Source organism: Stegodyphus dumicola, chromosome 8 (assembly GCF_044657685.1).
Source record: "Stegodyphus dumicola isolate Sdum_Otavi_A_Nest chromosome 8, ASM4465768v1".
Lineage (NCBI taxonomy): Eukaryota > Metazoa > Arthropoda > Arachnida > Araneae > Eresidae > Stegodyphus > Stegodyphus dumicola.
This window is the reverse complement of record NC_140775.1, coordinates 178,312,555-178,340,256: the sequence shown is the minus strand read 5'-3', so window position 1 is coordinate 178,340,256 and position 27,702 is coordinate 178,312,555. Positions and strand designations below refer to the sequence as shown.

The window sequence follows — 27,702 nt, the reverse complement described above, 5'->3', positions numbered from 1 at the left end:
TTATTTTATTTTGAGTTGAGTTTATAAAATGTATTTTATTAAAAAAAATTGTAATGTTTTCGTTCATAAAATTTTTCAATATTAAAATATTCATCAGATTTTTGGTTCAGTTAGAAAATAGTGCCCATATAAAGAATTCCATCAAATTTCGAGTATGTACCACTAGCCATTTTTAAAATATCATGCGCGCAAGGTGGAAACATGGCGAAATATTTTGTCACAAAGAGGATTAAATTACAAAAATATTTGTGGCAACACAAACTTTCTGGTTACTAGTTTCCAAAGCAGCTATATTATGTAGTCAGCTGTAAAAGGTTGGAAGTAATTGCTTTTAAAATAAATAAAATATCCAAATTCTTGCAACAGTTACACATTCGAAGATCATGAAAGGTTTAAGGTGTATGAGACTCCTTAAACTACCCGGACATGGCAAGTGTTCTGATACCAGTGATATCACTTTATTCCTATTAGTTACGTTTCAACTAATTGCAGCCTTATCTGCTGCTGATGTCTTCTAGCTTTCGAAATGCAGGTCTTTTGTTCGCACCCTTCTGCTGGGTTCCTCCACCGTCCCTCTTGGGAACTGCAGTCAAGACTCGCTTATGTAAGGTGCCACTGGGGCTTTACAAGGTAATGGAGCCGGTGACGAACTCCATCGCTGTCAGAGAGTCGTAAAATATTGGCTCAACATCCGTCAGATATTGTAATGAAACTGTTATTACATATTCGTATTGAAGTTTTCTTTAAAAATAACAACATTACAATTGTGATGATAATTAGTGGTTTATCCACTAATTAATCCACTTTTATTTGTTATGCTCTTATTGTAGGCGCTTACTTCGCAAATTAAATGACTCGCCCAATTTTCTCTCCCGACTTTCAAACGGTAAAATTAGGTGAAAAAAGGGTTAAAATCTGCAAGGAAATTGTGACGTTCAGACATATGCACCCCTCGGACTTCCAGGTGCTTAATGAGAGATATCTATTTCTCAGCCACAGAATGGGCAGCAGACCTTTGGAAGAAAGGTGCAGCGGAAAACCCCCTAGTGTGGTTTCCGGACATAAGGGAATAATTATTCTCTTTCCAGGTTTTTAACAAACCGAGGAGAGAGCTTTGTGTAAAAAGCTTTTGATGCTGTAAACGAGTGAAAGCAGACGCATTTTAGCCGCGTCAGCGGCCTTTGTATGAATTATGGCTAAAATGATTCAATTATTTTAATATTTATTCAAGAGTTTCTTATTAAGTTTTTAAAATAAATATTTTAAAAGACAACCCGTCTTTTCTTTCACCCAACACGGGTGTTCTGACGTTACAAAATACTGTAATTCGGGATCCATGAATTGAATTCAGGCACCTTCCGAATAACGCTACTAGTTCGAATTCATGTAAAGTGCACATGACTCTCCTTTGCATCGTTTTTCCAAGATGCAGTGGGGTCGACAAGGTCGATGTTATTTCACGATTTCCGAGTACAAGAGTATCAGAACATAGCAGCCATCGTCATGGTCATGTATTTACAATGAGATCATTATTATCTTTAACATAAGACTTTCCTTACTGCTGTTCTCGTATCAAAGATTGCAGAGATTCCTGAAAGTTGAAAGTTCAAAGTTTTTCCCCTTTTTAATTATATTTGTTGCAGGGAGTTTCTGTAGCATCCTTCAAAAGTGCTTTGTGTAATTTAACCTCAAAATTACGGTATGCTCTTCACGCAACACCAAAAGCACGAAACAACATTAATGAGTAAATATGTACAATGCGTCTTCGAAGTTTTAGGACTTAATTTACATAAAATTGAACGTCGAAGAAAACAACATTTTTACTTCTTAGCCTTTAAAATACAGTCTTTATAAGTCTATACAATGCTTGGCACGTTCAAAACAGCTCGTGTGTAGAACTTAGGTATTGTATTTGTGTTTAAGTTTCTGTTTACGGTTTCCAGATCTCTTCAGTGTTATTAAAATAATAACATGTATGGTGTGAGACTTCCTTTTAGGGCAGAAAATTAATGTGCAGATGAAAGATGAAAAATTTGGTGAAGAAGCAGTGCTTGAGATCTGTGACATTCTTCTTTGATAAAAAACTACTTGAAAAGAATAAACAAGTGTGGTGACTCATTGTTGAGCAGGAGGAACTGATTATTCGATTAAGCGTTTTCAGTCCTAATATGGGACCACCAGCGGCCGAGGGATAAAATCGTTGAACATTGGTAGTTCCGTCCCAGGTTCGAATCCCGCGAACGGGCTGGCTGCATGGGCGTTTTCGTGGTTTTCCCCATGTGTAATGTGTATACGAGCCAGTTTCCGTTAGAATGTCCTCCACGAAGGCATCCCTTCCCTTAGGCAGATAGCCCTAGTGTGCTTTGCCATAATTAAATAAACAAAACCAAACCAGTCCTGATATGCTGAAATCTTTTCTAATGTCCTTATAGAATTCGGAATTCACCAATAGGATTTCAGGAACAGGAAATATAATGTCAGGAACAGGTGATACGTGTCGGAATTAAGCTGGAATACAGAAGTCTGATTTGAGCTAGAAAAGTTTCTGAGCTTGAGAACAGCAAGCAATTTGAGATAACATATTTGAATACTTGATGATAGCTAACTTTTAGAATGATGAATTCGCAGATAATATTTAACAGAAATCCAGCTGAGGAATAAATGTTCCATTGAGGTTAGTAGCACGTAATCCAATCATGTACGAGTAAAAATGTAATACACCATAATTTTGCAAGCACTGATGTAAGACCGTTGAGATGTAGATGCGTAGAAAGACTGATTGTGAAGATATTTGATGCTTAGAGCGTCCATCCATTTCGAAAAAGAAGCAGCCGAGCCAGATTAAATTCTATATTTATTTAAATTCTTATTTGTGGTCACAATTCGATTAGCACTCCAAACTTGCCTATTTCCAGAACAATTTTGATACTATTGCGATAGAAGCGAACATAGATGATTGCTGCAGAGTCTTAACAGGATTAAAGCATAAGCGAAAAGGGAAAGAGTGTCGCAGTAGTAATGCAGAGGAAGAAGGAAGGGAGTCAAAGGTTTAAATTTTAAGTTTTGCTTTACAATTTGGTGACTGGTCAAGGGGCATCTGCATTGAGCGTTACGTAAGACCGCATGATTAATTTGAATGATGCAATTTGGACTTATGGCGCTATTTGTAGATAGAGAGGAAGTTTCCAAATTAAATAAAACTAAAAGAGATTATAGTCAATTAATTACATACACTCAGGAGCTTGAGAACATAACATATATAACGTATCAGCTTCATTTATATGCGTATTGCGTATACTTAAGTAGTCACAATTAATCACTTCCCTATCGATGTTAGGACATTGATGATTTTTATTTTGCATTGTCACAACGCTGGAGTTTTTAATATTTTAATATATATATTGTTACGTTTTTCCTTTTCTGACACCAGCTGTTGCGTTATTTTCTTCGTTCACGTTCGTACGGGGTTCGTGGATTTGGAGTGAATAACGACGACACTTGATGAAGTATCGAAACACACTTTATTTAGCCAATGTTAATCAGGACAGCTCTAAAAAACACTTTTTACAGTCGTCGGAGATCAACTACAAACACGTTGGAACAATCAGTGACACAGACTTCACACTGTCAGGCAATAACGGTGGAGACAGCTTCACTGCAAAGCACCCGAGTACAGCTCCCAACTCTGCTTGGTTGTTCTCGGAACTCCACGTACTCTCGAGACTCTCCACACGATGCACTCGACGGTACAGAAGAGTATAGCTCTCGACTCAGCACAGTCTATGACGAAACTCGGCGATGCACTAAAAGACTCTCTCGATGCATTCGACGACCACCTCGGCGCTAGACTTCGAGACACTTGCTCAATGACTGACTATCAGCTCTCTAGACGAGGCACACACACTAACTGACTGCAGACCAGCAGGGTTTATGTAGCTTTCGGCTTGTGTTCGGGAACATTCCGGGCTAAACCGGTAAGAATTCGTTCCAGAAGGTTCTCCAACCGTCCATGATATATCGCCAATTTTGTCACCAAATGTCGCCAAATGGGCAATTTTTCGCCAGATATGGCAACCCTGCCCTGCTTTACCATTTTATGACAACCCTAAAACTGCTTTGCGGGGAAGCCATCTCACCGCGCCTTTACATTTCGTAACAATATCTTTTATATGCTAGATGGATTTTTGATAGCAGATGGATGGATATGATGTTCAGCTGTCAAGGAGCAGGTATAGGGCACTGGAAGATTCCCCCCCCCAGGCACAAAAATCAGTTTCTGAGATTGAGTGTCTCTTGTAATTAGGATATCAAGGGGACCATGCCGCTTACATAACTTGTGAATTGTGGTTCCGAGAACAACCTATCCGTCGTTACTTTGAGGAGTTCATATGTACGGCAACCACTTTCGCCGTTATGTAATGCATTCTGCTGCTGCAGTAGTTCCAGTTGTTAGATTATTTGCTTAGGGAGTGGTGGAATCCTCAGGAACAAATCCCTTGAAAATTTCCTCTTTCCGATTCAAGGGCGCCAATGGGGTCTTTACTCGAGATTTCCTGAAATAAAGTTTGTGTGACCACGGTGAACTATATTTAATCCAAGCAGATGATTCACATGCTACCTCAAGCTGATAAGAAAAGTAACAGTTTTCATCCCCATTCACAACCCACTTAAAAAAAATTCAGAGTAATGCCTGCCGTTTGAATCAAATCATAATGAGCAGAAATTCAATCTCTTCCTTTTGTCCTGAAATTTATGTTTGATCAACAGTTTCGTAAGAAGCGCCTCTCCTGATGCTAAAGTCAACAGGTGTCATTTGAAGAGACAAATGACGATGATTTCAGCAACTGTCAAATACCTTCGATGCTATCTTTCGTTTGAAAAATGGGTGATTAGATTCCCAGTTTCATGACAAACATCTTCGCTCCCGTCACAATATTTTCCTTAACCAAGGACAAATTTTGAATCGTCTTAAGCCGTATATATACGTCCTAGAATACATTTTGTGATGTCTGTAAGAACGTATATATACGTGCATATTAAAATATGTCAAAGAAATAAAGGCAATATATCAAAAGTACACATATCCAGGTATATAATACCAGGAGAGGTTTTACATTAAAAAATCAAAAAAATAATTTGTTCTCATGGTGATTTGGGGAAATTAGTGCTTTCTTTGCGAAAATCCTGGCCTCTCAGAGGGTTAATGTCTTCAATCTTCTTAAGCTTTACATATTTCAAATGTCTCCCGTTGCTATTTTTTGCCCTCTACAGCAAATCTTTATACTCAACTGCCTAATGCATAACTTCAGATGTTCACAGATCAAAGCAAACCATTAACTGCATGCAGAATTCTGGCCGCAACATATAATACTTTATGGAACACAAGTGGGGATGTTGTAATAATAAATGTTGTAAGCTTACGTGCAACAACTTTTCTGAAATTTTTTAAAAATTAGTTATAGAACCATTTCGCATATATATATATTGAATTAAAATGCACAAAAACGAGGGTGTCGGGGGACAATTACTCAAGTATTTTATAAATTTTTTTACATAAATTGCTTTTCACTCAAAATTGTATTAGCGTAAATGTTTAATAAGAATGAATTCTTTGGTACTCTACTTTGGTTCTAAATACCTTCACTTCACCGAAATTAACTTAATTTGCCAGTTTGGCATCACCATTATTACTTGAGTAAAAGACGAAACACCTTCGTATTTATTTATTAATTATTGTTCATTGAACGGGAGTTGGTTTGTTCCCCTTGAAAAGTCAACTAATTTCCGATCAATAGCAATAACTGCTTGCTTTTAATTTAATTTCTTTTTCCAATTAAAATTTTGTTATTCATGATTTACTTTAAGTCCCGGTAAAACATTTTAAAAAATTTACATTCAAGCTACTTTATAAACAATTTTCGAATTAAACGTCCTACCTATGGGTTCACTCTTTTTAGATACTTCTACTGAAATTAATATTAGGAGATAATATAATCAATATTTCTTTAGTAAATAAATTATATATATATTACTAAAATTAATATTAAGAGATAATATAATCAATATTTCTTTAGTATATATATATATACTTAAAAAGTAAAGGTCAAGACGAAAATTAAATAAAAATTCTGTTCCAAAAAGTCTAACTTTCTCTCTCCGAGTAATGATTCACAAAGTGAATAACGGCAAATTAAGGAAACATTCAAAAACGGAATCGTTAAAAGAAAATTAAAAGTTCATATTTTTTAATGATAGAACATGAGACAAAAGAATTATCAATCGCCTTTGTTTAACGCTTCAAAACTGAACTTGTCAAGGGCAAAGTGTTTCGAAGCTTTAAACCAAGTTGATCAATGAGTTCTGACTACATGTTTTGTTCCTCTGAACCAGAGTCTTAAAACCGCTTTTCATTACTAAAACATAATTTTAAAAGAAATTTCTAATTAGTTTCAAATGTTCAAATCTTTGCCTTACATGCATTCGTACTCAAAGTAAACAACAATGCAAAAAATGAACATCCAAAAATGAAATACAAACACTTAAAATAGTACAAAAACCAAAAAAATAGAAAAAAAAAAAAAAAAAAAACAAACTAATTACATGAAATGAGAAGTTTCCTTGACAAGTCCTGTTTTGAAGCGTTAAACAGAGGAGGTTAATAATAATTTTTTTAGAGCAAAATTATTTTGCACTTTGTTTTGTTATGTCTCATGCTCTAAAATAATAATAAAAAAATTAATGATTCCGTTTTTGAATTTCTTTTTTTTATTTGCGTTTATTCAGTTTGGTAACCTTTATCCGAAAAGAGGAAGTTAGACCTTTAAATTTTTGGAAACGAATTTTAATTTAATTTTCTTTTCCACCGCTACTTTTTGAGTTATTATCATCTAGCAGCTACAGGGTAGATTAGTCTCTTTCCCTTTTTAATTGTTATTGCTTCAATGATGACTATTTTTTAGAGTATATATATATATATATATATATATATAAATTGTAGTAAGCTCGCCTAAAAGTTACCAAGAGCTGCTGCTCCAAAAAGTTCAACACGTTTTAAAAAATTAATACATATGAAAATCAAACCATTAGACATGTAAAACATTAAAAAAAGAGAATCAGATAAAAAGTTAAGCGGAAAATGGTAAATTAGCCCAATTCGACTTCCAAACTGGCTTTTCAAGGGAAATATACCTTGAAATATATTTTTTTATATTTTACTTATTTTGCAGCATATTGCGCAAGATGTTTTCTAGATGTTTTTTTAAAATTATAATTACTACCTTGCTTGATATATTATATATATATATATATATATACAGAGAGAGAGAGAGAGAGAGCGAATACATACCTGTTCCAAATGAAATTGGAAGTTCTGCTCTTGTTTTACCTGCAGACGATAAGTATCTAGATGGATCAAACTTATATGGATCTTCGAAAGTTTCAGGATCATGGTAAGTTGACCAGAAATTGGTCAAAGTTATAGATCCTTTAGGAATTCTATAACCTCTCAAATTAGCTTCCCCTGAAATAAATGAAAATTTTCACGTTTCAATGAAACTCAATTTATATTTTGTGAAGGAGCTATTTAATTGTAAGGTGCTACTTTGGTAGACGGTTGCACGGATTTTTGGCGATTTACGTTGGCGCAATTGTTGGCGCGATTTTTACAATCGTCAGCCATCTTGAAAAACGCTGTTTTTACGCATAGTAAAGTATTCGAAACTTAAAAAAAAATAAATATCGTAAATAATAATAAATCGTTAAGTAATGGATTAATTTTTTGTTGAAAATGTCGTTTTTTAAGACGGCAGGCAAGTGTAAATAAACACATTTACTATGAGTATAAAATACTAAAGTAAGGCTATTATTACTTTCATATAGCAAAACAGAGAATTAAAACACCGCTATAAAAACATTGTGCCAACGTTTAATTAGATTAAAATGTTACTGAAATTGAATATCGAATTAAAAACCATCCTTACAACATTTAAAAGAATTAGAATATTATTAAATTCAAATACTTTAAAATACGCTATATAAAATATAATTAACATTAAAACATATGTGACAATAATTGTCTCAGCAATTTTTGAAAAATTTTCCGTTTTCTAAAAATAAGATACGTTGTTGCGGATATTTAATAGGAGCTCTTGTTGGAATATAATATTTTTAGTTAAAAAATGATTCTAGTGAGTTCTTGCGCGATAAAAATTCAATATATATATATATATATATATATACATATAAAAAAAAAAAAAAGTACGTCTTAAAAAAACAAAATCTGAAATGTTTCAGATTTTAAATTACGTCCAAAGGGGCGTTTTTTAACATTTTGTGTGTTACCTTTCTTTATTAAATATCATGTTCCTCGCACTTAAACCATAAGATCCAGTGCAACAGCAATATCGCAAAATAGTTTTAAAACGAGCATATCTTTAGAATTTCCGATACAGAGACTCACGCGCTGGAGTTAAAAATGTTTTTTCTGCACAACGTTGCCATTGCTCGCTTTGAAATCCTTGAGTTTGTTAATCAAAAATTCGTCAAAGTTTTAAAAAATAGGAAATCGATCATAAAACAAATTTCAAATTTCAAATTTGGTCTTCCATATGCTCATATTCGTTGGAGGATTACGTTATTCAAAATTCGATGATTCTATGTACCGTTGTTTTATCACAATACGAGAAATATACATACATTTATGCAGATTTTTCATTATTTAATTTCTTCAAATATAATGCAGGACTCTAACATTTTGTGGCAACAGTTTGAAAAGTGAACCGACATTTTTGAGTCCGACGCAAAATGCCAAAACGAAACTAATAGTCCTTCGGGATTCAAATCCCTTTGGACTAAAAAATCTGATGGGTACACCACATGACTTCCTTGTACGGAATATTAAATTATACGCATTTTTTCTTGCATTTCATTTAAACTTACTGGATTGAATTAAATCTACTTCGCCGACAGCGCATAAACTACAATAGAATAAATGCATTCTTTAAAATTCACTCTAGTATTTGTTTACCATAGCGACACTCTGGCGCTAGATTCACTTAACAGTATTAATAATTATATAACAGTTAACTTATATAATAATTATATAACGGAAACTAACTGTTACATAATCCAATAATTATATAACAGTTAACTTATATATTTGGTTCATATTATAACTCATAATGCACAAAATTTATATCATTTAAAGAATAGAATTATCTAATCGTTGCCACCTGTTCTATTCAAATACTGTAATAAAGCTAGAATGATGTATAAAAGAAATTAAGCAAACAAAACAAAAAAGAAACCGTTTTCCACAGACGATTGAGTATTTCTCATTTAATTAATTCAGTTCTCACTTCGCGAGAAGGCAAAATTACATAAAAACTCTAAATATCTATATTAAAAATTACGAAGTAAATCTTAAACACTTATTCCCTCGAAAAAATTCCAGAAAGAATTAAGCATGATTTAATTGGCAATAATAAATGAATGCGTTATCTTTGCTGTTGCGAAGCTAAGTTTCTCTAGATTGGCAACAAATCCACTAGTCTCCTGTTTCAAATGTAAACATCAATGGCCGCCATTAAAAAAAGGCCTAGTGGCACTTAGACAACTTTAAAATTGTTAATAATTCTAAAAATATTGCTTACAGATTTACTAAACGCATAAAAACCTTAACCGGAAGATAAAAATAACATTATTCAATCATTTTTAAAGCAAAAAAAATGTACAATTTACAAACATATAAGAGTAAAGAAACTGAGATTACTGAGCCGGGTAACAGAGTGGATATATATATAAATATATTTATATACGTTTGGTGGGTCCGATTGCAACCAAAATACGAGGTGCACATCCACATGTTATAGCAGTCCTATATAAAAAATTTCAACGTTCTGAGGGTACTCGTTTTTGAGTTATGCGAGATACGTACATACGTTCGTACAGACGCCACGAAAAATTCTCTTCAGAATTAATTTCAAAGCAGTTTTATAATTTTTTTGAAGGAAAAGAGTCTTTTATTCTGTTCTTACGTACAGATATCACGCAAAAACATCGTTAATTGCATTCGATAGCTGTCAAAATGGATATTTTCGTTGAAATATGTTGCCTGAAACTTTTCGCTATTACAATACTTCCTTTTTACTTCGTACAAGGAAGTAAAAAGTGTTGATTCTGTCTTGTTACCTTGATGAAATTGTACAAAGTGAGTTGGCGATCACACTACAATGAACTCTGAATATTACAAAGGTTTATTTGCAAAGTTTAAGAGTCTGAGAAAATGGGAAACATTATCATTCTCCATTTTGACAATACTGTCTATTTATTACACGTCGCTTCGTTTACGAACTTATTTATAAAAAACATAAACGTGCGTCCTCACAGAACTGGCATAACCATCTACTTTTTTTAACTGAAGTAATTATTTTTTACTTAAATATTCAGAGTAATTTTGATCATATTATATATGTTCGTTTTTACTTACTTGTGCACAAGAGGCTAGGAAAAAAGGGGACAAACTCTGCTGATCTTAAAACTTCATATATGAATGCGTTGGTATAGGGTAGATTGCTTTTGTCTTCTATGCTTGGTTGCCTATCTGCACCAACGACTTCTAGTATTTCTTTGTATATTTTTTCTTGTTCTTCTGGATACTTCACCAAGTACAGGAAGTACAATCCAATAAAGCCAACAACAGCTAGGTGACCATCTCCAATGAACTGAGCAAGTGAGCCATTTAGAGCTTTTTCTGTTAAAATACATAATTATTAAAAAGAAATCAGTTAATGAAGGAAACTGTTATCTACGAACTAAAAATAGTCAGTAAAAGTCGCAAAAGTAGTAAGTAAGTTATAAAGTACTTATATTACTCAAAATCTGATGCGGACACCACATGACCTTCCCTGTATGGAATATTAAATTATGCACATTTTTTTGCTGCCTTTCATTTAAATTATTTTCTCGAAATTCGAACTGAATTAATTGAACGAGATATATTTCTCATTCAATTAATTCAGTTCTCGCTTCGTGGCAAAGCAAGAAAGAATACATGAATTCAACATATCTTCATTAAAATTTGAAATATATAGAAGAACATAAAACACCAAATACCGTTAAAACAATTTTTACAATTAAAATTACGGTTTCTACGCAAAAAAAAAAAAAAAAAAAAAAAAAAAAAAAAAGCAATTCGGTCAGCAGGCAAGAAGACAGATTTTTCGTTGCACAAAACTGAAAGTTTACTTTTGGTACCACTCGGCAAAAAGACACTGAAAATGCAGAAACTGACTCAATTCACTGTTCTGCTAAGATTCAAATGTAAACAAATATGGCTGCTACGGTTAAAAAAATTAGGCTCAGCCGCACGTAAACAAATTTCAAATTGTTGATAATTCTACAACTATTGTATGCAGGTTAACAACAGGCATAAAAATCTTAATTGGAAGAAAATAACATTATAATTCAATCATTTTGAATGGAAAAAAATTTACAATTTACAGACAGAGTGAGTATATATATATATATATACTCACTCTGTTACTCGGATTCATGAGCTCAAATCTTTTTATTCTTATATGTCGGTAAATTGTAAATTTTTTTCCATTCAAAATGATTGAATGATAATGTTTTTTATAACATTATCATCTCGCATCAATGTTATTTTATAACACTATCATTCAATCGTTATATATATATATAATTATATACTTTTGGTGCGGCCGATTGTATGTACGTTTGTATGCAGGGATAAATAGAAGGGATAGGTCATCCCTTTGTTCGACTCCTCGCCGACGCGAGCCTGATGAAGGGGGTTAACTGTAAGTAATCTGACGTGTCTGTGTTGTACCTGCTTTGATTTCGAGCGTTTAAAACTGTAGTTTCATTCAGTTGCGAGACGATTTTCTGGAGGCCGCCTATCCCAAATTAATTTTAATCATACAAATTTATAATTCTAATAAAGCAAATATTTAATAATTTGTGTATATATATAATTATAAGTAAGGTTGTATGAACAAACGAAAAAAGACTTTTGGTCAAAATTTTGCGCATTGTGCTGCAAAATGAAGGAAATTAGAAGATAAATTTTAGTACGCACGCCAAAAAGTTACCAAAAACTGTGGCTCCGAGAAAACTCCAACATAAGCACATTTAGTTGCTATGAAATGTGTGAAAGAGGAGAAAAATATTTGAATATTTACAAGTTAAATTAATAAAAAAGCTATATGCGAAACAAATAGGTAATTTTTAACACAGTAAAAAAACAAATCAATTGAACGAAGTAAAATAAAGAGAGTAGGCTATATGCTAAACGAAAAAAGTAGATTATAAAACACAGTAAAATACTAATCAATTGATCAAGGTAAAATATAAAAAATATATTAAAATTAAGAAGCGGTAAATAGTTAATTAGCCCAATTCGAAGTTTATTTTGGTTTTCAAGGGAAATATATATATATAGTTTTAGTCAGTTTTCCTTTTAAATTCTATATTTTACGGTCTTATCGAATATGGTCAAGTATATACATGATCATTTTGTGGAAGGTACTTAAATCTAAATGCCTACATATACACTACAACTCCATAACTTTTTTTATTAAAAGAAAGAAACTGTAAAATCTTTGCTGATGGAAAAGTGTTTGGCAAATGTTTACTTTTCAGAAAATTGTAACCATACCTTCAGTCCAATATTTGTCATATAGGAACTTAATAGAATATGCGTCTTTTAATTTTTAACATACGCTAAACACAGAAATCTGAAAGGTAGTATACAAACAGTATAAGACACATCTCTGTACAAATGATAGTTATTCGAAATAAATTACGCAGTTATTGAATACATGCCCATTCTTTATAGAAGTTTGACCACTTCATAAAAGTAACGAATTTGCCCTAAACATTTCATAACCAGAAAGGCCTACAATAAAAATAGTAAGGTACCCTTCCCTAGAGCGGTTTTCTAGCTATCACCCATGCTACAAGAGTCTAAGATTTTGACAGAGCCAGCCTGATTTGCGTAGAAGTAGTCAAACAATAATTAAAATAACCGATTTAATCAAGATTAATTTTCATTCATACTTGTGAAATATTCAGCTGTAGGATCTCCTTTTCGTCTTCGCTCATTCCTCTCTTTCAAATAAGCATCAATTATGTTCCGAATGTGATTTTCATCAAGAGTCTTCTCATGTCGATCTATTACTTTAGATAAGATATCTTCCATACGCTTCTGGGAGGAAATTAAATTGCGACCACCAGATTTGGAAGGAAGGATCAAATACCTACAATGTTAAAAAATATTAAGACGTTAAAGACAAAGCTGAAGTATTTATATCAGTTTACAGAAATCATGGAAGTTAAAAACTATGACTCACGGAAAGACTTTTAATAGCCCGATTCAAAATACCAAACGATGGTTATTACCGAAATTAGTAAAATCAAATGATTAGAAAATCATTCAACAAAAACTTTATGAAAATAATTACATCTATTTGCCAGGTCATTGATTACAGAACTGATGAAAAACGGAGACAACATATTCGAGAGGGACAATTTCAACGTTAATATTTCCCTTGCCATCTGCACTATGTACACTGGAGGGAAAAATAATGGAACAGCTATAAAAAGGTGCAATGTTAATTCCATTGAATGAAGTCCAATCAAAGATAGTTGCATGCAGCTTAGTAGGATTCACCTTTGTTGCAGAGAGATATGCAAAATTTTTAGCCCGTGGTTCCGGCAAGAGTAGAAAATTGTACAAAAGCATGGTTGAGATTCTAGTTTCTAAGGTGGTATTATGAACAGCGGGATAAAATATTTGCGTGTGGTAGGCGGAACTTACCGTTAAGTTGGCATTTGACGGACTGTGAAATATGGCGTGCGTTTGGAAGAATGGAATTAAGACAGACACTGATATATGGCTGTAAAAACATAAAAGTAGATAGATAAAACCATCGTGTCTAGAATCTAGAAACGACTTAAAGGTATAAAAGGGGCATTCAGACAACTGAAGCAGTGTTGAAAACTTGCCTCAACATTCAACAGACTCTCAGGACCGTATTTTGGCAATGACTGCTAAGTGAAAATACAACTGACTGCAGACACTGCAGCTCCAGGAACCCCGCTGTGTAGGTATATTGTGAGTAACAAGCTGCATAAAAAAGGGTTGTTAGCAAAGAAACCTAAGATTTCTGTTCCACTAACGTGGGCTGCGAAATGCGCTCAGTTGCAGCTCTGCAGAGATCACTGTGGTTAGTTTACCACGTACCTCGGAATGAAGATGAGTTCTATGATGAGATCTGTTTATGTCTGAAAGTTATTCTAGAAGTTTTGAAACCTGAAAGGAGCAAAACACACGCAATTAGACTGAAAACATTCATGAGAAGCATCGGTAAAAAGGTGGTGGCATCATAGTATAGGCGGGTATCATTTTAAATGGTGCACTGACCTACAACATTTTGACAAATGCAACTATAAATGCTGAAATATATCGTTACTGATTGATTTGCTTGAGGAACCCAGTGAATGAAGTTACTCACATAATCTCCAGATTTAACCTTTTGATGGTTATCAACGAGCACCACTCACATTTGAGGTACGCAGCGCAGTGGGCGCAAACGATCAAAGATCGCATTGAAAATTTGTGACTGACAGATATCGCGCGTGTTTGGAAAAAAGAATTGCACTACCTGGCAACCGCCAAAAGGTTAAATCGATAGAATATCTGTAGAACGCATGAAGGCTGCTATAATAAGTCGGTTTGTTTCGAAAGAACAACTGTTTGGAACAATTTTTCTGCTTTGTCACAACAGCCAATCACCACAAATCGCTTTGGGGTTAACACAGGAAATACTGGTTCTCCATTACAAACCAGCTAACAACATTCGGCGCTGATAGCTGATTCGTTGAAAACGATAAACTTGCAACTTTTTTCGAAAGGTAGGAAAAAGTCGCACGTCTTTCTTTCAATAGTAAACCAGGCAGAAAAATTGTCCGAAACAGTTGTTCGTGTGAAACAAACGCTGGTTGACTATACATCAGGGTGTATAATCAGGGTGTATAGTGTCAGGGTTGACTATACATCTTGTTAATAGTTTCTACTAATCTCGAAAGAACTGTAACATCAAATTTTTCCTATCCAACTTTATAAAAAATTTCCTGTTTTTTTATCTATTTTTTGTTACAGAAATAAGCAGTTCTATATTTTAAAAATACGTCAGGCATGCCAAAAAAAAAAAAAAAAAAAAAAAAAAAAAAAAAAAAAAAAAAGCTCTTACGCAAAACTTCAAATCATTTAACTTTCATGAATTTATTAGCTGTTCCTTTAATGCCTTCAGCTAGTGCATGTATTTGCAAATGCCTGGCTTTTGGCATTTAAGTCATCAATCATCCGCATGTCCAGACCACGCATTTAAATATCCTCTTTCTATGGATTGTTCAGAGTCACAAAAAACACTGGAGAATTCCTGAAATAGATGAGTATTAAGATTAATAATGCCCAGTTAAAATATGGAATTAGTGTCATTACTGTACGAGCATATCCGTTGGAAACTAGGCAAAACTGCCATATCCGTTGTTCAAAAGATACTGTTTAACTTTTATACTCGTACATTAAGTACAAAAATGAGTCTTGAATGATGTTAAATTCCATGTTTATTAGTCTCATATCAGTATAGTCATATAACATACTATAAGCGCTTATATTTTAAATACAGAATTTTGAACTTTCGCTCACATTTGATTAACAACATTGATACACTGACGAATTTTAACTTAATTAATGAAAGCAAAATTTAGAGTGAATAATGTATGAAACTGTTCAGTTTGTACACTCACTATGTTAACGAAAGCTGGGGCACCAATAGACATTCAAGTTGAGTTAAATAGAAAAAAAGAGTCTGAAAGCCAAGAGGATTAAAACTAAGCGATTCTGTACCGATAACAGAGTATACCGTGTAATAACAGAGTATACTTTTTAATTAAAATAATGCTGTAGTTGTTTACCAGTTGGATATATCATAAATTACAGGGGAAGGTGACCATCAACAGCGTAACTCGTTTGCAGGTTGGAAGTCACTTGTCGTCTTATACATAGATCAGCAGTAACAAAGAAGCACTAGATTTAGATAGTGTTTTAAAATTAAACCAAAGCACCTTGGAGTACCATCAAGGCTGCTGTTGGTCAAATTATGTGACTGCAGGTTACAACAAGTCAACGTACCATATATTCCGGGGTATAACGTGAACTTTTGATATAAAAAATGAGAACAAAACGGGTAAGCGTTATACGCAGGATGTAAAAATGATAGTTTTAAAAAGAAGAAAATGATGAGTATAAAATAATTTGATATTTACATGTACCTAAATGCTGTTACTAGTGATTTTATGGAGCTTTCACCAATATCAAACATCAGCTGCAGCAGCACGATTACCATCTTTTGCAAGCTGAATGGACTTTGCACTTAATCAACAATATGTTTGTTTCGTTCGGCAGAAGCCATATTTACTATTAAAAGGAATACTGTATCAACCGCATTTTAGTTAAACCAAACGTGATTTATAAAAGCCTTCGAGGTTCACTTCAAAATCATGGCTTCAGATGACTACAGAAAGAAAAAACTTCGAACTCCTCATTCCGCGAAATCGTTCGGGTCGGAAGTACATACGTATCCCAAATTATGTCCCACTTTTCTCGAAACCCTAGAATAATATTCTTGTGCGCATCATGGCTTCAGATGACTACAGAAAGAAAAAACTTCGAACTCCTCATTCCGCGAAATCGTTCGGGTCGGAAGTACATACGTATCCCAAATTATGTCCCACTTTTCTCGAAACCCTAGAATAATATTCTTGTGCGCATCTGCATTGAATACAACCAACTTTGTTTGCAGATTTATTCAAGCACTTTTCCCCCATGTACATTATTCCCCTTGAATTATCGTATTCTTTCCTGCACGTTTTTTTTTTTTTTTTTTTTTTTTTTTTTTTAAAGCAAGCCTGCTTAGGTAACAAAGTTGGAATATCCATATTTGTAATTCACAGCGAGGGTACAGCCGATTTTCTAGGTTCGCTGTCTACGCAGATACTGATGGTTCTTTTAAAATGAAATCTTATGAAGAAAAATAGTTTTAATGTTGAATAAAATTTGCCTAAATGTAAGCTAATGTACATCTCCCTGCATAGGCAGATTAGATTAACTACAGTTATGATGTTCGACAAGTTAAATATATTAAATGAATTTTTGCCTTAACGATATTCTAAACTTACAAATGATTATGGTTTAGAGTTCCCTATGCAGGTTATAAATGCAGTAATGTGTTTTTTTTATATAACCGCTACTTCTGAGATGGAAAAAAAAAATAAAAATAAAAAATAAAAAAAATAAATAAAATACAATAAAATAAAAGAACAATAAAAACTTTACCTTGCTATTTTTCCATAAAGAAGTGTTCCAGTTCCTTCCATAGCTTCCAGTGATAAAGCATATGCTTCCATAAAGTTTCGCAGCTCATCATCTGTGATGCCATCTTCTCCCAAAAATGTCATACGCACAGTGCTCAAACACTTGTTATTCACCAAGTTGATGACATCAACTGGCTCACCGTTTCGATTACGCAGGTCATCTGTAAAGGAGCTGATATTATCGTAAGTGGCTCCTGTCAAGTTACCTTTCATAGAGGTCATACCGATGTCTTTAAAAACATTAAGGAAGAATTTTCGAAGAACTTTCCATGGCTCACCATTCATAAAAACGACACCTATATTGAAATTTCAAAAGGTATAATGATTGTAAACTCAAACATAATACAATGCATACAGTAAGTAAGGTAAAACTAGTCTTCATTTTCAGAATAGAGGTCTTTCCAACATTTTAAACACTTGGATCTTATCAGCTTCTAATTTCGCATAAATACTCTTAAGAATTTTGTATATACATAAATAATGTCAGTAAAATTATGTTTAAACTGTAGTACCTCTTATGCAATGCAACATGAAAGTCCTCAAGAGAGCGAAGAATCGGTTACTGGAGGAAAAAAGGTTACTGTGCATGTCCCATTCTCTGACCTGGCGTTGCGAAGTCGTCGCCAGGCAACTAATTTGGACTCAAATTTGCCAGTAAAGATCAGAGAATCGATAGCCGATTATGCACTGGGAATTAGTCGGCACAAACAAGTTACAACTGATTGCAACAAATGTATTAATAAAATTCATAATTAGTCCAAAGGGATTTGAATCCCGCAGGACTATTAGTTTCGTTTTGGCATTTTGCGTCGGACGGAAAAATGTCGGTTCACTTTTCAAACTGTTGCCACAAAATGTTAGAGTCCTGCATTATATTTGAAGAAATTAAATAATGAAAATCTGCGTAAATGTATGTATATTTCTCACATTGTCATAAAATAACGGTACATAGAGTCATCGAATTTTGAATAACGTAATCCTCCAACGAATATGAGCATGTGGAAGACCAAATTTGAAATTTGAAATTTGTTTTATAATCGATTTCCTATTTTTTAAAACTTTGACGAATTTTTGATTAACAAACTCAAGGATTTCAAAGCGAGCAATGGCAACGTTGTGCAGAAAAAACATTTTTATCTCCAGCGCGTGAGTCTCTGTATCGGAAATTCTAAAGATATGCTCGTTTTAAAACTATTTTGCGATATTGCTGTTGCACTGGATCTTATGGTTTAAGTGCGAGGAACATGATATTTAATAAAGAAAGGTAACACACAAAATGTTAAAAAACGCCCCTTTGGACGTAATTTAAAATCTGAAACATTTCAGATTTTTTTTCTTTTTTTTTTTTTAATTATTTATTAATACAATTCAAGGGGAAAATACACTAAAATTATTTAATTTATTTAAAAAATTAATAATATTTTTTTTTACAATACACAATTTTTTTACACCATAAGGGCAATATAAAAAAAGTAAAATGCAAGAACACAGTCAAAAAACTTCGGAGGACACAAAACTTTAAGAAACAGGTTCGATATTGTGAACTAAGAGATTTAAGAATTAAATTATGGTATGGTGGTGTATTTAACTATGGCAAAGCACACTAGGGCTATCTGCCTAAGGGAAGGAATGCCTTCGTGGAGGACTTTCTAAGGAATTAAATTAAGGAACTTTATGCCTTAATATAAAAGCACTTACATTAATATTAAAAGCAAAACTGCATCAGTAAATCAAGCAAGGCCACCACATTAATTAAAATCGAAATGCTGTGCAAATCTGTGATTTAATTTCTGAAAACTTGTTTATATTTGTAAAATTAAAATAAATAATTCTACGTAAATGGGATAATGGTTAGAATGGCATAGCTAGAGAACCCCTGAACCGAACTACCAGTAATCAGCGGCCTTTTACCAGCGGCCGCTGGTGGGCCTTGCCCGATGTCACGAATCTGTTTCGCTCCCTACGCATTTGGTTAAGATTGAGTTTAGATTTGAATACTATTCCATACCCTCGTTTCTCCCGGGGAAAAGTTTTAGCTTCGTCATCACTTTTTCATTTAAGCAAATGAAATGAAATGAATGGATAATATTTCTTATGATCCATTTGTTTTATTCATACCTTTAGAAGTTCTAACATTCATTATATATAATTATCTTTCTGAAATCGAATATCAAAAGCTAACAAAGAAACTAAGTGACACAGCTATCGTAATTATACAAATATGCCTTTAAAATGCACTCTTTTGCTGTTATCATAATGGTATATTTTTATCACAATATAATATAGTTTGGCTTTAAAAAACTATATTATATTCTTTCAAATTTCATCAATTATAGATTTCAATACATAACACGAATACTTCTTTTTACATTCTTTCTAAATAAAAAAGCTTTAAACATTAAAATTTACATTATTACCGCCGTCGAATATCATAGCAAATACATTGAAATCAGTGCATCTGCCATTAAAATATTCAGATTTAGAAAGATGGGCTTCTCGGATCAGCTTCAGACTTCCCAGATTGATGAACAGCTGACTACACACTCTGAAGCAAAAGATGTCTCCATACTTCTTTTTGTACTCTTCCAACTGCAGATGCAAATTTTTCTCCTTCAGGAATGGATAAATTCCCAATAAAGGTATTCCAGTGGGCCCAGGAGGTAGTCCCCTGTCTCTTGTAATGTAGTAAATGAAAGTCAATAGGATAACTATTGCTGTAATAAGTACTGAGTAAGGAGATGTGTTCAGAAGGTTTTGCATATAATCACAAAGCATTTTGCGTAAGTAGATGTCCAAAACAAAACCTGAAAAAAGAAAAGATTTGTTATTCAAATACAGAGCTTTCTTTCTTTCTTTCTTTTTTTTTTTTTTTTTTTTTTTTTTTTGCCACAGATAATAGGGCCCATTATCGGAACCATCTCTTAACAGTAAACACAAAGGCTCGTGCCATATCCGCCGGGTCTGTGCTTGGGGTGCAAACCAGGCATGTGCACCTAAAGTTGGAAATTTGTCGGCCACGTAATGGCAAGAGGTCTAGCAAGTAAGAAGAACGTGCAATTTGTACAAACAATTCAACTTTCTGCATTATATTATTTGCATGCAAGGAAAGACACAAAATAATGAATACATTACACACAGATACACTATCCTAATTATACAAAATCTATTAGAAATATACAATCTGTAACAGAATACACAATGATGAAATGTGGACATGATATATTTCCATAAGCATTTTCATATCAAAGCAAAGCATAAAATTCTCTGTAAATGAATATATGTTTTGTAACATTGTAAGGATCCTAAGTTTCACTAACGTTTATTTTTATTTTGAAACTGTACTATCTTCTTATTTTCTACTTCCGGCCAGAATTAAATGCTTTAACTTGTTTATGCAAATCGTATTGCTAACGCCCAAGTATTTAAGTTGTGGATTTTTGCCAAGAGTGAGACCTCGCACGTGACTGGATCCGACGAATGAACAGTTAGTATTCGGGCTATCCTATACAGGTCATCCGAAGTTTCTTTCTCCGGTCCCTCTTGGCTGATTCCATCCAAGATGTAGCAGTACAGGAGCAAAGTGCTTCTTTTTCTCTTTCTCTCTCTCCAGCACACTTCTACCTCCACGAGAGAAAATTTCTTTCAGGTTTCTACTCTGGAAGAAATTTTCTCTCGTGGAGGTGCTTCTTTTTCTCTTTCTCTCTCTCCAGCACACTTCTACCTCCACGAGAGAAAATTTCTTTCAGGTTTCTACTCTGGAAGAAATTTTCTCTCGTGGAGGTGCTTCTTTTTCTCTCAGGAGCAAAGTGCTTCTTTTTCTCTTTCTCTCTCTCCAGCACACTTCTACCTCCACGAGAGAAAATTTCTTTCAGGTTTCTACTCTGTCAGGCCCCACATGGGATCACATCAGGAACTGGCAAGATCAGGATTTTAATTTCCTGCTGAAAGCCAGTATAACCGCAAAGTTCCAGAGTTCCAAGAGTGAGAGAGAGAAGGAGATTTAGGAAGCGAGCCGCTTGCCACTGCAGTCTTACGAGTTTTACACTCGGTTGCTGTTTGCCTTTAAGGTCAGAGGTTTAGCCCTCTTGATATTTGAAAACGTATTGTAGTTTCGGCAGCTCGGCGTACTACATACGTACCCTTTTAATTAAAGGCCAGTCTTAGTGCTAGGCATTTGTATACTAATTCAAAGTTAGCTTTTAGTTGGAGTTTTAGTTAGTAGTTATATATTTTTACGTTCAGACCACAAGTGGTTGGTCTCTGTATCCCGAAGTTCGGGAGTACCTGTAAAGTAATAGAGAATAAAGGGTTTAGTATACCCTTCCTGCTTGTGTCGTCTATTCCACACAAACTGGAACAGAGCTTTAGTAAGCTCCCTGTTCTTATTCAGGATACAGTATGTTCCCGAAGCAAGTTCCCGAATACATCTCCTGACAACATAACAATGTGTTAGTACAAAATTAACATAAGAAGTATTGGCTAATCTTTGGAATATGGTAACAGGTAGTTTGGCGACATTTTGGTAAGGCGATAAAGGTTACTAGCTAGGACTTTAGCGGTGTACGTGGATAAAGTCAAGAGTGTGTGCAATGCCATTTTTGTGGAATTCTGGGATGTTTTTTTAAGTGAAAAGAGGTCGACGTGTACATGGATACCGTGTATGTGCAATTCTTAAAAACGCGGCAAGCAGTTTGCGATTCTGCACTTTCTCCCAATTTATTTCGCACCTAATTTTCGTCATAATTAAGCACTTTTGTTCTATAAAAGTTCTAGCATAAGCGTAATTCGGCTAGCAGATTGTTGGAAGAAAATGTTGAGGGGGGGGGAAAGGCCTTTGCTTCGTGAAAACAAAATGGCGTCCAATCAAAAACTAGCAGGTTGCTGTAGCAGGGTTAGTCGCCAAAATTTCGCCAAAAAATCGCCAAGTTATTATAATCCAAAGATTAACCGAAGTATTATATTTAAAGAGATAAATCATATTACAAAGCTACACATTATTCCACACGACTGAACACATTTTACATGCGCGACAATTGCGCTTTTGACAACACAATGCTTGGAGGAGTTATCTTCATCATTACTTGTTTAGTGATTGTTAAGTAACTGTAAAATGAATGCTTTTTATGAGCCTCTGACACTTCAGGAATAAAAAGGGAGAAAATCGCTGAGTGCACTAAACTGTCGAATGGAATATGTTTCATTAAAGGGGTCATAAATCTCTACTTTTTTTTTATACACTAAAGGCTTTACATGGCCTTGACTTTCTCGACCTTTGGTAATATACATATACTTACAAATATGTTTAAAATGAGTAAATATTCAAGTTTGGTCCTTTTTACATCCTTATAATGTAAAAAAAAAGTATTGTAATCAGGAAAAAGTTCTGTATCAGATTTCAACAAAAATATCCATTTCGACTGCTTTCGAATATATTTTAGACGATGTTTTTGCATGACACCTGTACGTAAAGAGAGAACAAAGGAATTTGTTTTCTAGAACGGATTGTAAAACTGATTTAAAATGGATTCAGAAGAGATCTTCTCTTCAAGAACTGTTTGCGACATGTATTAAAAAGTGCAAAAACAGTTCTGTAGTGTAAAAACTGTTTTGCAGTGTACCATACACAGAAATGTCACGAATAACTTTGTATAGGTCTCTTGCAATAAAATTGTTTCAAAAGTATTAGAAAATTTAGAAATAGGGAACTGACTTGTCTCTGTACTTTATCTCGTCACCTCTGTACTTTATATCGTCAGTGTATACACACCGGCAAACATTTGCTGGCTTCGAACATCGTATTTCAGTGACTATGGCCAACATCGACTCATCAAAACTTACTAATTAGAGACATAAGCTACTGCACAGCTACCCACTTCTGACTATCAACTGGTAATTACATTGTAATGCATCACCTTCATATGGAGGTGTGCACAAGCATATGAACTACAGCACACAGTACATAACTCTCAACTAATGTATACTCGTAAAGCTCCTACACTGTTCTGTCTGTACCCTATTGGTGGTAACCACTAGCATTTCTCTATGTATTGTTTGAATTTCTATGTATATAATTGTACCAATATCATATGAATGTTTATTATTAACTTTGTAATTCTATGTAAATCTGCGCACTTGTATCTCTTAATCATATGTAATGCAACAACAATGTAAGTATTTTCATATTCACTCGTAATCCCCTATTACTTTATTTATGTAGTATGACAATAGAATGTTAGCAACTCTTCAAAGGCCCCGTAACCGTGCTCCTGTTGTGAAGCCTCCCCTTTTTTCAGAAATAGAATATTAAATTTGCCGTCTCCACGGAGTTATATTACCGTGGGATGGTCCTCTCTGGCATATCCCTGTTTTTTTTTTTTCTTATTACGTGCTTCGCCCTTAGGCGCTACACGGAAAGGGAGGGATGCCCCGTGGAGGTCTTTTTGAGGGAAACTGACTCGTATTTACGTTACCCATGGGGAAAACCACGAAGACGCCCATGCAGCTAGCCCGTTTCCCGGGACTCAAACCCCGGATCGAACTACCAGTGTTCAGCGGCTTTAACCGCTCGGCCACTGGTGAGCTCCCTGCTGGGTTGGCACTCAATTCTGTATGGGTATCACAGATATATCCGGAGCGGAAGCCAGCTCTGCGGTTTAAACCTCAACATCATTGGGACATATGTGTTCCAGCTAAAAAGACATATTTCCCACCTCCATAACTGCCCCCACAGATAATTTCTATTTTTATTTTGGCAGAATATTGCTATTCCTCCTCTATTTGACCTTCTAAAGCCCTAATTCACCATATTTTTTAGGAAAACGGCTGGTTGGAAAAGGGTTAAAAGTAATTGAATTTGTTGTATATATATTCCGGTTAAGATTTTTATGCCTTTAGTTAATCTGCATGCAATAATTGTAGAATTATCAACAATTTTTAAAGTTCTGCAAGGTGACGCGGCGCTAGACACCATTAACATGGCGGCTATTTGTTTACATTTTAAACTCTTAGTAGTACAGTGAATTAAATCAACTGGTGCATCAGCTTCAGTGTCTTTTGCCTAGTGGAACCTAAAGTTAACTTTAAATTTTGGTGCGCCGAAAATCTCGTCTCTCCGTCCTCCATAAAAACTGCGAAATTTAAATTTTTGTACATTTCCCTGGTGTCTATATTTATATTTAAGAAAATTTTATAATCATTGTAAAAATTAAATTACGAAATGTTTGGATCCCATGGCGAAAAATGGCCGACCTCTTTCATTTTAAAGCTGAAACTCTTATTCATGGTCGTACACAAATTGAAGTATAAAATGTTTGCACTTGAACTAAATAAGTATAGTCAGTAATTAATTTTTTGCAGTACCCGTGGCTTGATTACAATTTTACGCAGCCGTTTTCTGATCACACTTGTTTTCCGGTAATCTGTGTTTTACTTGATTGATCGTGAGTGCAATGCAATAATATTTGCTTCAAATTTGCTCAGCTGGACATGCAAGATTACTGAGCGAATTGCAGCTGGTGTCAATGGGAATACATGTAATAGCCCAGAAGCAGCTATTTTGTAATAATTCTTGATAATTTAAAAACGTAAAATCAAAAGTAAAAGAAGGTTTTCATAATCATCATACATATTATTGCTAAATAACGTGATAATTTAAGTCTGTCAATAACATAGACAACAAATTCTAAGTAAACACTCCTGATCGAAAAGGATTAGAAATATTTAATAAAATACTTTAGGCTTCTAAATATTTGATTGTCCTTTTTACTTCCTTGTACGAAGTAAAAAGGAAGTATTGTAATCGCGAAAAGTTTCAGGCAGCATATTTCAACGAAAATATCCATTTTGACCGCTATCGAATGCAATTTAACGATGTTTTTGCGTGATATCTGTACATAAGGACAGAATAAAATACTCTTTTCCTTCAAAAAAATTATAAAACTGCTTTAAAATTAATTCTGAAGAGAATGTTTTGTGGCGTCTGTACGAACATATATACGTACGTTCGTGCGTACGTACGTATCTCGCAAAACTCAAAAACGAGTAGCCTCAGAACGTTGAAATTTTGTATATAGGACTGCTATAACATGTATATGTGCACCACGTATTTTTGGTTGAAATCGGCCTCACCAAACGTATATAAATATATTTATATATATATCCACTCTGTTACCCGGCTCAGTGATCTCAGTTTCTTTACTCTTATATGTTTGTAAATTGTACATTTTTTGCTTTAAAAATGGTTGAATTATGTTGTTTTTATCTTCCGGTTAAGGATTTTATGCCTTTAGTAAATCTGTGTGCAATATTTTTAGAATTATCGGCAATTTTAAAGTTGTTTAATTGCCGCTAAGCCTGTTTTTAATGGCGGCCATTGATGTTTACATTTGAAACAGGAGACTAGTGGATTTGTTGCCAATCTAGAGAAACTTAGCTTTGCAACAACAAAGATAACGCATTCATTTATTATTGCCAATTAAATCATGCTTAATTCTTTCTGGAATTTTTTCGAGGAAATAAGTGTTTGAAATTTACTTCGTAATTTTAATATAGATATTTTGAGTTTTTATGTATTTTTGCCTTCTCGAGAAGTGAGAACTGAATTAATTAAATGAGAAATACTCAATCGTCTGTGAAAAACTGTTTCTTTTTTGTTTTGTTTGCTTAATTTCTTTTATACATCATTCTAGCTTTATTATAGTATTTGAATAGAACATGTGGCATGGATTAGGTAATTCTATTCTTTAAATGATGTAAATTTTGTGCATTATGAGTTATAATATGAACGAAATATATACGTTAGCTGTTATATAATTATTGGATTATATAACAGTTAACTTAGTTTCAGTTATATAATTATTATATAAGTTAACTGTTATATAATTATTAATACTGTTAAGTGAATCTAGTGCCAGAGTGTCGCTATGGTAAACAAATACTAGAGTGAATTTTTAAAGAATGCATTTACTCTACTGTGGTTTATGCGCTGTCGGCGAAGTAGATTTAATTCAATCCAATAAGTTGAAATGAAATGCAAGAAAAAATGCGTATAATTTAAAATTCCAATTTAATATTCCAATATAAGGAAGTCATGTGGTGTACACATCAGATTTTTTTAATGTAGGTACTTTATGTCTTTACATAAACTACCCATAACAAATCAATTTTGATAAAATGTGTGTCAGTTGTTGCAAGGTATTAAAAAAGCCCTTTTAGCTCAAATGAGCTATTAGTGTCGAAATACGATTTTTCGTGATCGCCTGTTAGTGTATTCTTTCACTTTTCATTCGAGTCTATGGCTATTGGAAAAACGCGAGATATTATTCGTTCATGTTTAATTAAACTGTTATTAGTTAACCAACTTGGCTGTTGAAAAGCTATAGATGCAGTTCTTAAGAATATTAATATAATTTTTTATTCTCATTGTTTTAAATAAAAATGCATTTAATTCATGAATATCTAATTAAAAATATTCAATATTTTTTTTGAATTAAATTATATATCTTTTCACTTTTGAAATATACAGAAAGCATTTAGCTTCCCGTTTTTAGTCTAAATGCATATTCGTCTAATATCCTACGAAATGCTTCGCCAATCTGCCTAAGCTATCTTTATCGGTAATCCCTGTTGATAAACTATATGAAACATTAAAGAACCCTTTTGGGCAATTGTTAAGATCTGAATCCTTTAAGATTTGAGTTTTATTTTTATTAACCCAAAGGAGCGTTAGCTCATAAGGACTATTAATCTCGAAGCGAGATTTTGCGTTGAATCACTATAAACGGCTTAATCACTTTTCAGATTGTTGCCACCAAATATTGTCTCTTTATATCATACTGTAAGGAAATTTTTATCCGCAGTAAGATGGCTTCCACGCAAAGCGGGTTATCGGTTGCCAAATTTGGCACCAATTCGCTTATTTGGCGACATTTGGCGACAAAATTTTGCGATACGCCTCAGATGCAGCAAGTACATTCTAGAAAGAATTCTTACAGGTTTTTTCCCAGAATGTTCTCGAAGGCAAGCCAAAAGCTATATAAAGTCTGTCTGTCTGTACGCGGAATAGCAGTGTATCGTCGAGTGCATCGTGAGTTTTATCGTGGACAGTACTCATAGAGTACGTTGAGTTCAATAGTAGTGTCCGACAGCAATCGACCGAGTCGGAAGCTCTAGTTTAATACTTTGCCGTGAAGTTGTCTTCACCGTTACAGCTTGAAGGTTGTGTTCCTGATTGATTCAGCGTGTTTG

The 27,702-nt window shown here is 33.9% G+C and overlaps 1 protein-coding gene across 4 annotated transcripts in view; it reads right to left on the bottom strand.

The window, feature by feature from the left end:
* Positions 1-27,702, bottom strand: part of LOC118179726 (cytochrome P450 2B11-like) — a 38,590-nt gene that overhangs the window by 1,843 nt on the left and 9,045 nt on the right. For 2 of the 4 annotated variants that reach the window (XM_035348890.2, XM_035348891.2), the window contains exons 2-6: positions 19,875-20,261; positions 17,420-17,753; positions 13,078-13,277; positions 10,487-10,750; positions 7,346-7,519 (exon numbers count right to left, since the gene is read on the bottom strand). In XM_035348890.2, coding sequence (XP_035204781.2) covers positions 7,346-7,519; positions 10,487-10,750; positions 13,078-13,277; positions 17,420-17,753; positions 19,875-20,232 — 1,330 coding nt within the window. In that variant the 5' untranslated portion in view covers positions 20,233-20,261. The remainder of the gene's footprint in view (positions 1-7,345; positions 7,520-10,486; positions 10,751-13,077; positions 13,278-17,419; positions 17,754-19,874; positions 20,262-27,702) is intronic. The other 2 variants (XM_085822797.1, XM_085822798.1) reach the window with 1 other exon arrangement.